Source organism: Phoenix dactylifera, chromosome 4, assembly GCF_051530095.1.
Source record: "Phoenix dactylifera cultivar Ajwa chromosome 4, Ajwa_hap1_PhDact_Kaust_v1.1, whole genome shotgun sequence".
NCBI classification, from domain to species: domain Eukaryota; kingdom Viridiplantae; phylum Streptophyta; class Magnoliopsida; order Arecales; family Arecaceae; genus Phoenix; species Phoenix dactylifera.
The window spans coordinates 11,060,453-11,075,071 of record NC_143193.1 but is presented as its reverse complement, the minus strand read 5'-3'; the positions used below and the strand labels follow the sequence as shown (position 1 = coordinate 11,075,071).

The 14,619-nt window shown below is 43.4% G+C and overlaps 1 protein-coding gene across 4 annotated transcripts in view; it reads right to left on the bottom strand.

Annotated features, from left to right (window-relative positions):
* EMB2410 (embryo defective 2410) overlaps positions 1-14,619 on the bottom strand; it is a 68,559-nt gene that overhangs the window by 47,942 nt on the left and 5,998 nt on the right. For 3 of the 4 annotated variants that reach the window (XM_039117186.3, XM_088719756.2, XM_088719755.2), the window contains exons 3-7: positions 8,363-8,558; positions 8,209-8,268; positions 4,692-4,796; positions 3,513-3,653; positions 853-915 (exon numbers count right to left, since the gene is read on the bottom strand). In XM_039117186.3, the coding sequence (XP_038973114.3) occupies positions 853-915; positions 3,513-3,653; positions 4,692-4,796; positions 8,209-8,268; positions 8,363-8,558 (565 nt within the window). Of the gene's footprint in view, positions 1-852; positions 916-3,512; positions 3,654-4,691; positions 4,797-8,208; positions 8,269-8,362; positions 8,559-14,619 lie in introns of those variants that run through there. The other variant, XM_089930084.1, reaches the window with a different exon arrangement.

Sequence of the window (14,619 nt, the reverse complement as noted above, 5' to 3'; positions counted from 1 at the left end):
ACTAGGTAGAAACCAGTACAAAACTCAAGTTTGGGTCAACACAGGCCCCGTATCAAGACGTACCAAGGTGCATACCAATCCATACAAAGGCGCACCAAGATAAAAAGTAAGAAAAATAGTTGGAGGACTGTTATGGCACAGGTTGCGTACTGTACCAACCCATAGCATGTTGAACCGGTAAGGTACCAGTACAATACTCGATATCGAGATTGCAGATCTTGGTGCCAAGAATTTCTTCCCTTCTTTTACCAGTTTACTGAAAGGTGCAAACTAGATACTGTACAACTATACACTCTTGAGATATGCAACCAGTCAAGAGTGAAAAACCAAACTATAAATAAATATAAGTGTTTCTCTTTTATCTCTAGAACACAAGCAGAAATGTTTCTCAATCACTAAAGGAGGTCTTGATCAAGGTTCACCGTATCGTACCGTACCAAATCGGGCGGTATGGTGCATATCATGCCATACCAGTTCGGTACCAGTACATGGTACGGAGGCCATACCAAGTATCGTACCATACCGATACAATGATAGGGTGGCACCAGTACAGGGCTTGGTACCGAAACGGTGTACCTTGGTCCTGATTCTCAAAGAAACCAAAAAAAAAGGGGCTAAGCTGGAGTTTGCTTCCAATGAGAAGTAGCAGTAGATAGGCCAGTAATTAGAAACTAATAATTTAACTGATTACATCAAGAACAGCATAATTCCAAAAGTGCTAGGCATGAGTGGACAATAAGCACATAGCTTTCACACATATTAATAACTCTATAGGTCCCTTCCTTGGTCACAATGTGCATAATATTTAAGAACAACAAAGCTTACAAACTGAATTAAAAGCAAAAAACATACCGGAAACAAAAGAGGTCTCATTTGTAAAGTCTTCATAAGGGCATTCACTTCAACACATGGAACCTGAAAAAACAAGCATAAAACAAAAATACATTAGTATCCAAGCCATTAAATGAAACTCAACTGACCATACTACTCACTTGACAATACATTAGTATCCAATAATCACTGCAAAAGACAACTGCATATTCTCAAAAATGCAATTATATTACAAGTGAATAATCATAGTCTGCACAACTTTCATTGTACCTTTTTCTTCCTATAATATTAACAATATGTCATGGAATAAAAACTGGTCAAAAAGATTCATTAGCAAGTCATAACCCAAGTGCTACAAGTATCCTTTTTCAGAACCAATTGAAATATGCTGGGAGAAGTTTTTAATACATAACCAAAATGAAGAAAGTCATGCCACTGCACAACAATGAAGAAAGTCATGCCACTGCATCATCTCAACCAATAGTTTCGTCTTTCATATCATTATTTTTCCCGTTTATTTCCTTTTCAGTTAACAAGCACTTGCACATGTAGGACTATGACGAATAAAATTTTATTTATTGCATTCAGGCTATTGCTGATACATCACATCTAAAACGAACATCAATAATTAAATTAATTAAACAACCTTCTAAAAATTAAAATGCACTGGAATGATGCATTAGGTAAAACTAAATCCTCATGGACAAAGCCATGGGTATTTTTTGCTGTCTTTAGAATGTATACATCAACATGCATGAGGACATACATAATCCAAATTGAGAAACAACAGCACAAACTTAGCTAGATATTAAGCATAATAGCAAGGGGATAACAAACCAAACATGTAACTCATAACAACACAACAAGATTTCAAGTATCATTGTCTGTGGGAGTTCCAATCACTAGCTGCACAGCACGCACCATGCCATGCTGAATTAAAATGATGATGATGATGATGATAGACCCATGGTATCCCGAACCGGCCCGTACGGACCGGTCCGGCAAGCTACCAATACGCCGGAGCCGTGGAAACCGGTACGGGCCGGTTTTGTGCCGGAGACAAAGAAGACAAAGAGAAGGAGAGAGAGCTCGAGGAAGAGAGGGAGGACACCTGTGGCCGCCATCGGAGAGCCGCGGAGGCCGCCAGGGGGGGAGCCCAGCGGGAAGCGGGGGAAACCGCACGGGCGCAGCGGAGGCCGAGGCCACGGGTTTTTAATTTGAGGGTTTTAACCGAGTTGCCGACTTTACTTAAAACCCCCAAATTAAAAACCCGCGGCCGCGTCTCCTGTTTCTTTCGAAACAGAGGACGTGGCCACGGCCTCCGCCACGCCCCCGCGGATTCCCCGCCGCCCCTCCGTAGCTCTTCGATGGCATCCACAGGTGTCCTTCCTCCCTCTCTTCCCCGCTCTCTCGTTCTCTTCTTCTTCCCCAGCTCCGGCGGAGAAGAGCTAACCAGTTCGTACCGCCCGGTTTCAGTACGAACAGAAACCGTACGGGTCCGGTTGGCGACCGATATGCCTACTAGATCCGGAACAGTGGACCTTGAATAGACCTAAAAATTTGAAAAGCTTTATTTCTAAAAAAATTAAAAATTTATTAATAATTGGTATGCCAACCATATGAAGTGCCGCACTGGTCCAGAACTGGACAGCATAGACATATATATGTGTAAGTTCCAACAGGTTATGATATTCAACCAAACATATTCGAAAAAAGTTAAGCGGCATTACATATATTTGTGCCAATCTGCATGTTGATATTTTAGCATATAAGCATAAGGCCTTATCTTCAAGGCTCGCCATAAAGTTCAGTATGTATCCTGTATAACAAGCCAAGAACTTTCCCAGAAGAGGTCATTTATTACCAATCTCTTCAATTTATTATGCTCCAAATTGATTTCTAAAAGGTCATTTGGCTTGAAAAATACGAAGAGCATGCATCAAACAAAAGCAAGCACTTACAAGGATTAGTTTATGTGGTCCTCAGTTGCAAGCTAACTGATACAGTAGAAGCCAGAAATGAACTTGAACTTATAGGACTATGCAACAAGGAGAAGCATTTCATTTTTAAAGAGTAAGTGCTATATTAGACATGCATCTAGAAACATAAACTTTCACTTAGAATAACTGAAACCAACTTCCAGTTGTGGCATCCAGTTATAGTGACTGCAGAAGCAAACCAATAAATGCTTGAAAAAGTAATACAACTCAAATATTGTGCGTGCAAGAGTTAAGAAAACAAAAGCTCAATAAGGGCCTTTTAAATAATCTAAAAGTTTTGACATTAATAATCAGCCATAAAATTAATAAAACTAGCACATGTCATTATGCAAAACAAAACACTATGATCTTCCAAGGTTTCATGGATATCTAAAGCCTAGAAAAAACCTATCATCCATGCATAACCAGACCATCTGAGCTGATTTTTTTTGTCGACTCAGTGGCATTGAGGAAAAGAATTGCTCAAAAATGCAGCCATTTTGATAAAACAAAACAAAGTTAGCTTCCATATTTATACTATAAAAGCTTAAATATTTCAGAGTTCGACGTGCATAAAGTTCTAGTATGAAATGAATACCAGACCAATTAATGTAGGCTATTTTTCCTTCCATGCAAATAGAATAAACCTCTTCAGACATACAGCTACAGCTAAAAAATTAAATGATAGAAAATAAAAGATACCTGACACATCAGATGAAACTCTCCATTCTCAGGATTTATGCCAAAGTCACCCGAAGCTTCCAATGGAGCATCACCAAACCAGCCACTAGCATTGTGCAAAAATATCCTTTGACCACGAAAACACAAACATGCTGTTAAGTCCTGCATGCATGTATATATAAAGACCATTACAATGTTACAAAATTTTCAAAATGGCAAACCAAGTAATTTACTTTCTATGGAGAAACCAGGACTCATCTCTTGCAGTATGTTGGCAACTGACAGTTATATGCAGAAATTATGTCTGAATCTTGAGTAGTTAACAATTTGGGTACCAGACCTTCATTTATCTAGTGATAGAACAAAAAATTACAAACTATTTCTTTTTCCAAGTGATAGAACAAAAAATTACAGACTGTTTCTTTTCCTTCTCTTAAGCGAATAGAACCTTATTTATCTATAACGACATAATTTTAGCTTGATTTCATAAACAGAATTCCTGCATCCCAGCATGGAACTATGATGATCAGAACTCTCAATGCAGCAAGTGAAACACCCAAAAGATCAAAATCCTTGTCCTGTGTTAATTGAGATAAGCACTCAGTATGCATCACAATATCCGCAAGATCTGATGCAATTTTCTCCAAGCTAAAGACCAACTAGACTGCATTAGGAAACTTGATGCATGAATCATTTGAATAAATCAAACAAGGAAAAATAATCTACACAAATCATTAAGCATCTAGAAGAGAGACTAAAATATAATAGACTCGAGAAGTCACTTGAGTATACTAACAGGCAGCACAGTGTTCTAGTGATGCTTCTGAATTTAGAAGTCATTCTTAATATTGTGTAAAATGCCAGTCAGTCAAAAGACAAAGGAGACAAATTACATACTTTTTAACCATGCAGTTGTTATAAAATTAGCAAATACTCATGAAAATGCTTAGGACTATCAGTGACTTTAACTAAATTATTATTTTATAATTTTTGGAAGACAGCTATATTCCAGCAATTAAGACTTCTGAAATAGCAGTTGATTGTTCCTTCCCATCCTGATTGGTTGATTAGGTATAGTCATCTTTTTTCCTGATTTTAAAACTACAGATGAGTGGAAAGGATCAGAAAATGAAGAATCAAAAAAAGTGTCCTCTAGGAATGTTGAAAAACTAGCCAACAGATCATGAAATTTTTACATACCGAAAAACATGAAGGAGCATCAAGTATCTGAAAAGACAGGTCATTAACATCAAGCTGACCATGAATGTTCGGGAATGCATCCCCTCTAGACATACAGATATGAACCTGAAAAAGAAAAGGAAAATGAAGATGTTAGGACATATATTAGTTGGATTAACCAGTAATGCATGTGATATTCATAATTTTGTTATTAAATATGGTTGAAGCTATGAAAATTTGGTAATTTATTCTGAAAACAAGGAAATAAAAGATCCAGACCTTCTCAGTCTTTCAGGGATTCGCTGCATGACACAAAAGAAAGACTACATTTTCAGTGTAGACAATTAACTGATGTCATTTATAGGAGAGTAAGGGAGCACATACCTTCAATCTGACTAAAAATAAAGTGTTTTAAGTAGTACAGCAGGGAAAGCATTTCTTGAATGAAGAAACAAAAACTTATTGAACAGAGGATCTTGGAATCTATCAAGGATCCAAAGGAATAGGGGGATAAAAATCACAAATAAACTCATAGAAGTCAGTCCCTCAGAAACTCGAGAGACCACAGCACCAAACCAGATCCCTCTAACTTTTAGATTGAGTCACCAATAAGTAGAGGTTGGGAGCCGCTTGCCCTTATTGCCTCCCACATAAATCCAGGAAAAGGTACACTCATAAACTCTAGTATTCAGCTCTTGCGCCCAAATGAAAGTAGCTAGCAAAAGCATTTGATCGTACCATTAACCCTGACACTATCATCAAAACAATCAACCACGAGCAGCCTAGGGATCCACCTCCAAAGTGGACCACCAAGTGATCATAATTACAAGTATTCATTTCCATAAAGATGGGCAAATTTTCCATAAAGATGGACATATCTACAACCTCACATCCAGATAGATGTAATGACCAGGATATTACAAATATCCTTATTAATGATCAGAAAAGCAAGTGTGTATAAATGGATTAAGTTGCAGATACAGATGGTATGACACCGTTAACAGACAAAACAAGTTGATAAGCTTAATGTTCTAAATTGCTTGAGCGGACTATGCAGAATGCCTAAATGCAACAGGTTTAAATGCAATGTTCTAGACACGGGAAAAACAACTCCCAAAACAAATTGCACTAGGTCAAAAAGATCTCTACTAGCTGATCGCCCCCTTCCCCTCCCCACCCCCCCACCCACCCCCCACCCCCCCAAAAAAAAAAAGATAAAAAAACAAAACCACACATCAGAGAAAAACAAAACATATTTTTGCCATCATTAACTTCAGAAAGCTCCACTTCACATCCAAATGCTACCAGACATCTCAAGAACAATAACAGCATAAAGCATAAAAAGCTTTTCACCAAAGAGATGATTTGTGTGGATTACTTCGCAAACAATCTGATTGAGGCAAGCCAATGGCTTCACAACTTCAAGGAGTCGCTTGATTACTACAATCATATGTAAACATAAGCACATTAAACAAGGCCATGAACAAATCAATATCTAAAGCATATGAATACCCATTAAGATAGGACACAGTGGTGATTGGGACTTCTAAATAACAAAGCAACACTTACGAAAAGAAACATTCATGCTTCACATTGGGAACTACTTTTTTGAAAGATGAGAAAAGTGCAGAATTTTCTAATCAAATTTTGGGATAAAAAGGATAACTAAGTTTTTAGATAAAAAAAGATAACTAAGTTATCTTACCTCTCTTGGCACCCTAATCAGCTAAACAAAGTGACCAAATTAAAAGATTAAGGGCCTGTTTGGTATCATTTTTTCTTGTTTCATTTTTTAAAGTTAAAAATGTGGAATCCAATGCAAAAAAAAAAAAAGTTGTTTGGTTGCCCTATTTCTATTTCTTTTTTTCAAAAGTAGCATCCGTTATTTATGGAAAAAGTGAAAGTGAAATTATTTCACTCACTTTTTCTAGAAGTGACTTTTTAAGCTTCCTTCCCCCATGCATCCCAACCACCCCCCCCCCCCCCCCCGACTCCCCGTCTATTCAATTTCCTTCCCAACTACTTCTGGCATCCCCAAAACCTCCCATCCCACCACTACACCATCCTTTAGTCCTCCAGCACTGCCCTCTTCATTGCCCCACGCATCCTCATCACCAACCTCCTCACTTCTCGCATTCCCCCCTCTGCCATTGCCAGCCTCCTTGTCCTCGACGCCCATCACTTCTCCAACACCTCCATTGAGGCCTTCATTCCCCACGTCCTCTGCTCCTCCCCCACCCGGTCCATGCCTTCTCTGACCGCCCCACACAATGGTTGCCAGTTTCAACAAGGCCGAGCACATCCTCAAGTGCCTCTTCTTCAACCGCCTCCGGCTTTAGCCCTATTTACTAAACATGTTTTCTTAGGTTTGTTGTTGAAAAAAAAAGTAACTACCAAACATGTTTCTGTCATCAAAAATTGGGAAAAAATGGAAAGAGAATTCCTTTTTCTATTTTTTAAAAAAAGAAAAATTACAATGCGGCACGAATTTGATGGCAGGCACAATTCTTACTAGTTTTCTGCAGTTGGGTACTATCATGCCTCTTTGATGAACCAACTACCTACCTTGCGAAGCAACACGCCCCCACAATCTCACTGCCTATGTGAACAAACAAACAAACTTTGCACCCAAAACTCAAAATGAGCCTTACGACGAGATGTGGACATTCCTCATGCTACGGTTCCCTCCGGTCCGTTCTCAGGTTGGGTTAGGGGAACATTCGAGCGATTGCCTTCGTGGATCCAAATGTGCTCACAAGGCGCACAATAAGAATAAGACCAATAGAGACTTCATAAGGGACTATTTGAGCTGCTGATCGTAATGCTCCTAGAAAGGCATATTTCGAATATAGAGGATGTTCCCAACAATCCACGAGAATATCATACCCAACTATGAACCGTACAAGCACATCCTCTGTCACCCCCCACCACGCTTACCCCAACCCAACTTGCTCTGCCTCGGGTCCTCCCGCATCTCTTCCTCGGTAAGCGGACCGTGGAAGCAGGGGGGGTATCTGCGCGATGCCAAATGCAGCCTAAACATCCCCACTCCAGATAAGACTCTTAAAGACCATTAAGCTCTAGCAAAAGGGGAACTTTGTATGTTTTAACAACTCCAATGCCCTGATGTCAATGATCTATCACAAAATTATATAAAACAATGTTCAAGAAGACACATGAATTCTAAATCCTACCAAAACCTCAAATGTAATTCGCAACTTTAAAAATCTCCAAAAAAGGATTGGTAGGAAGATAGTACAAACTTAAAAATAGTAGCAGACTAGTAGTAGCAGCAGCAGTAAAAGTAGTCACAACTGAAGCAAAATGTATTCATAAAATCTTGTTCTAGCAGAAAATTGTTTCTCACAAGAAGATCACGAGCACTTAAAACTTCTAAAATCCAAATATCCAATTGCATTTGGTTTACCTCCTACTTTAGATCATGTGTTGTCTTAGTTTGCATGCGTTTTATGTGGGAGATGGGGGGTTGGAGAGGGAGAGGGAGACGGAGGAAAAAATGTTAAGTTCAGACAAGCACCTCACCAGTAGCTCTCCCCTTAAACCATGTGACTGGAATTTCTAGAATCCTCTCAAACAGCTGCATTTGATCATGCGAGGAAAAGTCAGGCAAGCTCACATCACATATAACACATTTAGTAGAAACAAACTACTGCACATATTAGCTGCCTTACCGGAGCAAACAGGTTTCTAATATTCAAATTGGCATGCCATTTCTGCTCTACACTATCAACAAAAACATCTGCAGACAGCTGGCCTCCACTTTGAGAAGTATGATCCTTCCATTCCATACAGTTCCCACACAATTGCACATGCACACGGCTGTAACTGTTTTGAAATTTTACATGCCCATTTACTTTCACCATTTCCCTACAAAAATAAAAAGTTAGCTGTAACTGCCAGAAATAATAAATCCAAAAATCATAGTGCATGCTAAACATAAAATCCATATTTCATAGCAGACAAGTTTGAATTTTATTATGCATGTCTAAACTGAATTTAATGTTGCATTTAGTGTAAAACAATCTTGCATTCTCATTCATTTTTACCATATGCCTGCAAAACCCAAAAGTAATTTATAGCCTGCAAAAACACAATTTACAAACTTCAATTGCCAATCTTATATTTGAAATCCGATATCTCATTCACTGACACCCATTTATCTAATTATAATCTTAATCATCAATTTCTATCCTTTTCCCAATAATTTGGGGTCGACTTTATGGATCCTCATTTGCCAAGTATTACTATCTAGGGCCACCTCTGATGTTATTCCAAATTTTTTCATATTCTTTCATCATAATTTCCATCCATGTTAATTTAGATCTTCCTCTTCTTTACAATCTTCAATACAAACTAAAGTTTTCCTATCTAGAGCCTCCTAAGATCTTCATTGCATGTTCACACCATCTGAATCAATTCCATATCACTTTTTCCTAAACTTATGCAACTCGTACTATTTCTCTGATATATTCATTTCTTAATTTATCCTTCCAAGCATGGAATGCCGTACCGGCTGGTACGGGCCGGTACGTACCGGTCCTATACCGGTACCGGAACCACAAGCCGGTACCGGAACCACAAGAAAACCGGTATCTCCGGTTTTCTTGTGCAAACCGGCCGGTACGGAGCCCATACCGGCCGGTACCGGTCGGTACCGTCGCACCGGTACGAATCGGCCGGTTCGCACCGGTACGAATTTTTTTTTTTTTATGAACCACAGCACGAGGCGCTGTGGTTTTTGGCTCGCGGTACCGGCCGGTACTGTACCGATACCGGCCGGTACGTACCGGTCCGGCCCGCCACCGGTACGCCGACCGGTACCGGTACGGCGGACCTTGCTTCCAAGTTTTACCACCCATCTATTTTAACATTCTCATTTTTGTCATACTCATTTTGTTTTCACATTCTCTCTTTATTGCCCAACATCCTGAGCCATATAGCCCTACTGAGCTTACTATCATTCTATAAAATTTTCCCTCAAGTCTCCCAGGTATGCACCTACCACATAATAATCCAAATGCATCTCTCCACTTCATCCAACTAGCTCTATTTCTATTAGACGCATACGCACGCACACACGCACGCGCACACACGCATATATATACATATGTATACATACATATACATACATATAAATATACATACACATATATATACATATAAATAAATATATATATATATATGTGTGTATGTGCATGTATATATATATATATATATGTGTGCGTATCTCTATATGTATGTGTGCGTGTATCTCTATATGTATATGTGTGCGTGTGTATCTCTATATGTATATGTGTGCGTCTCTATATGTATGTGTGTATCAATATATATATACATATATATATATGTGTGCGTGTATGTGCATGTATATGTGTGCTTGTCTCTATATGTATGTATGTATGTATAGATATGTATGTATGTGCATGTATATATATGTATGTATATATGTGTATGCATATATATGTGTGTGTGTGCATGTATGCTGTTGCGGTTCAAATTTGGCCCGAGGGTGACCACGCCGGAGGAGATGGAGGAGCCACCTCCCACGCGACGGCGTACCTGCACAAAGCCTCACCAGTGGTTCCGGTGAGGGCCCTCCGATGCCCAAGTTAGATTTTTGATGGATTCCAAAAGTCTCCCCTTTATGTTACCAGGCGGGGCTATTTATAGTCCCTGTAGAGGTGTCCAGATGGTAAAGGTATTGCCGGTCCTCATCATGAGATGGGATGGCTTTAGGCCAGATGGCGCGTAGCTGGAGCTTACTGGAGGTGCACGGTGCAATCCGTTCTTGTAAACGGTAAGGCGTTGACAGCCGCAGCAGGGTATGGCTGGAGCAGCATGGCATTGTCCTTGACTATCGTTGGTCGGCAAGCAAAGCTTGGCGCTAAGGCTGCAAATGGGTCGGATCGACCCGTGACCCGACTCGACCCAACCCGACCCGCGTAGACCCGACCCGACCCGAATTTTAAGACCCACGGGTCCGGGTTGGGTCCAAAAATTGGACCCGAATCATTTTCTGAGTCGGGTCTGGATTTACCGAACGGACCCGACCCGACCCGAATGGACTCGAAGAGAGAGAGAGAGAGAGAGAGAGAACGAAGTGGAAAAGCCTAAGGGGAGTTGGGTTGAAGCCTGGAAGGATAGCAACAGGCATAGGTTCACAAAATCCAAAGGAACCTCGGCCCGTCAGGATTCTCTCTCGATCTATTACACTGTTGATACCTCTGGTGTCTCGGTAGCTGGTTTTTTTTCCTTCTGTTTTTTGGTTTTTGTTTCTTTTAACTTTTGAAGGGAGAAAGTGAGGGAACGCTGAACTGAATATGGGTCATGTGCCAGTTTTCTACAATGGAATTGGATTTTGGAAGAAGGTCTGGGATTTTTTTTGCCCTCGTGAGAGGGGAGCTAGGAGACACCAAGTTCCATCCAATCAGTCATACAGATAAAAAATAGTGTGATATGAAATGTGGCTTGCAGACCGACTTAGTTAGTACGTCATGGGTCCTCTGTTCTGAGTGGATGTCAATTGCAAGTCTTTCAAGTCATGGGTCACCCAGCACCTCATAATTATGATATGACCAAATTAGATCTGCCCAAATTCTTTCCCCAAAGCACAAAAAAATTGAACCCGATTCGGACCCGAACCTGACCCGACCCGATCTTCAATCGGGTCGGGTCTGGGTCCAAAATTAGGACCCGAACAAAAAACCGAGTCGGGTCGGGGGTCACTCAGGACCCGACCCGACCCATTTGCACCCCTACTTGGCGCGGAGGCGTTGCAATGTACGGCCACATGGGCAGGCATGGGTAGGCTCGTGGATGCGGCTGTAGGTGAGACCGAGCTCGGTGAGGTCGCATCAAACGTTTGATAGATCGGCTTGTCAGGTGTTGAGGTCGGTCTAGCATCCTTGATTCCGAGGTGTGCTCAGTAAAGCGCCTCGAGCTCGGGGGTCGAGGCGCATTATTGAATAAGGCCAGAGCGCGTTGTCTATGAAGAGTGCCGGAGCAACTCAGCAGAGGACAAGATATTGTCCGCTTTGAGAGAGCACGCACGTGCTTAACATCGTGTGTGGGCTCGTGCACTACAATTTCTCTCTCACGACTTCGTCCCACGAGGGGCGCCTTGCTGAGCATCGAAGAAGGTTGACGCAGGTTGCAGCAGCGGAGAGACCTGTCTAAGGTCGACTGAGCCTTTGACAAAGTTCGAGCTCGAATTGACTCTTAGCAGGGCCAAAGCCCGGTTCAACCGGTGTTGGGGTTTATTTTGGCTAAAATTGGGCGGCCCTGCTGTGGTGAGCAGGACGATCCATTTTACCCCCCATCATTTGCCCTCCGACTTTGGAGGTAGAGTTGCTTTTTAGCTCGGGCGAAAAAAGTAGCTGGATTGTTGGTCGGCCTGCGAGGAGGTTAAGCGCTTATGAAGATGAACGCACCGGGTCAGGAACACTTTAGGTGTTGTTGCAGCCGATAGCTTTGAGTCGGGCTTTCTGAGCCGGGCTTGGGTGGCTTTGGCTGCTACGTTGCTCCAAGTAGGAACAGCCGTGCAAGCTTCTTAATGTACCACGTGCGCCCTCCTTTCCAAGGTGTTGCTGGATAGAACGCGAAGGGGGCCAATATTAATGCCCCATCCTCTGAAGCGCCCCACCTGATGGAATGCGAGAGAGTACTTATTAATGTTCCGTTCCCCAAAGCGCCTCGCATGATGGTCGGCTTTTAGTGCCATGATCTGGAAAGATTTGCTGAGGTTGCTTCCGGGTCTAACACATTGCGGGATTTGGCCTGCTTGATCGCTCGAGTTAGCCGATCAGAGCCGTTGTAGTGGGCTATATAGGGCCTGGAGGAGACCCTAGGGTCGTTATTTGATCCTTTTCGTCCCTACTTCTTTTCTTCCTGACCGCCATCGTCGTGGTGTTCGAGCTTCTCTTTGGGTATTTTTGGAGCTTTCCGGCGATCTTCACATCGAGCTTTGTTTTCGATCCCCGACGATCATTCTTCCTTTCCCCGATCACCATCTTCGGCAAACTTTTGGATAGGTGTTTTATCCATTTCTCGGTCGCTCGGAGAGTTTCTTGTCTCCTCTCTTTTTTTATAATTTTGTGACCAAGGCAATGAGTTCGCCTACGAGGGCCCTGATGCTCGGTGCAGGTTCATCTCGAGCCCAAGCTTCTTCCGATGTGGAAGAGGCTGAGCTTGAGGTGGGCCAAGGTCCGTATGGGACCGGTTCGCTCATGAGTGACGAGGATCTAGGCTCGGTTCTTCTTTCCTCTAAAATTCGTCCTCGAGCTCCTGGACCTCTCGGGGCCAGTCACCAATCCGCCTAGAGGTTGGATCGAGGTGTATGTAGAGACGCTCCAAGCAAGGCTGAGGTTCCCTCTCCACAGGTTCGTGGACGAGCTTTTGACGGCTTACCGTCTCGTGCCCGCACAGCTCGCCCCGAACTCGTGGAGAATGATAATTGGCTTCCTCGCTCTCTGCCTTACGCATGGTCTGCCTCCCTGATGAGCGTCTTTCGGAGTTGCTTTATATTAAAAGGCAACCCCGCAGACAAAGAATGGTGGTGCTTCTCCTTCCAAGGAAGCCGCAAGCTCTTCTGGGGCATTCCTTCCTCCATTCATGGGTGGAAGAAAAAATTCTTCTTTGTTTCCTCCAAGCGGTCGTGGGGGTTTAACCCGACCTGGAGCTTTTCGTTAGCCTCGGTGAATAACAAGCTCCCCCAGTTATTGCAGTCCAAGCGGGGCATTCTAGACAGTTTGCTCGGGCTAGAAGGGACTCCACGGCTTCCCGACCTGCTCAGCGAGGAGGCCTTAGTAAATGTTGGCCTGAGCCCGGCTCACTCCGAGGGTAAGAGTAGCGCGGCTGCTCCTCTTTTTCTTTTTCCATGTTGGGTTCTAACAAGGTCTTTTATTGCCAGACATTGCAGGGATGATCTTTAGTGCCGAGATGTTGATGGCCAGATACAGAAAGAGGGTGGCCGCCTCGGAAGGAGCCCAATCCAAAGTAAGCCGAAGAGAGCCAGAGCTGCTTTTGGCTCCGGGGTTGAATAGGGCGAGCTCGCTCTGATTTAGGGCGTCGTCCCTACTCGGGCTGGATCCGATCGGGTTCCTTCAGCGAAGGTCGAGGTGCCCCCATCGGTAGCGGAAGGGGGTTCTTTTGAACAAGTGGTGGTTGTGTCTGTCGATCGAACTCAGAAGGCTCGCGAGGCCGCCTATCTGCACAAATCGGGTCCCGAGCTGGAGAGCGGGGTCGAGATCCCAACTTCTTTCAAGGTCCCGACTTCAACTGGAGCCGCGACTCCTTTCAGGGCCCCGACTTCGGGTGGGGCCTCGACTCCTCCTGAGGTTTTGACCTCGGCTGGGGTCGAGTCCATTCCTTCTGAGCCCGAGCGGAGGCGACTCCAGCCTTAGTGTCGTGTATTTGAGGACGACGTGGCCCTTAAGTCTGGCGACGTCGCTCGGGAGCTCGTGCACAATATCATGCTCCCGTGCGATCGAGCTCTGATGGAGGACCTTGACAACTTCGCCCGCCATGCTTATTCAACCAGCATCATAGTGAGTGACGCAACCCTCCTGTTCCTTAAGTGCTCGACCTCGGCTGATATTTTATCTTCTATGCCAATTCCTCCACGTAGTCGACATGCTAGTGTCTGGCATGCTGGCCTACTGAGGAGAGATGAGAGTACTCCGGCCAAGGATGGAGCACGCCGTGCTTCGGAAGCAGGAGGCTGAGGCGCGCGCGATAACTGTCGCGCAGCGGCAGCAAGAGGCCAAGGAATGGGCGACAGTTGCCAAGCAACAGTGGCGCGAGGCTGAGGAGAAGGCCGCAGCTGCCGAGCAGCAACTTCGAAGGGCCAGGAAGAAAGTACGAGCGACCGAAGTCCTGATTAAAGACAGGCTCGTCTGGATCCAAGATATGGACGTCGAGCACTCCCGGG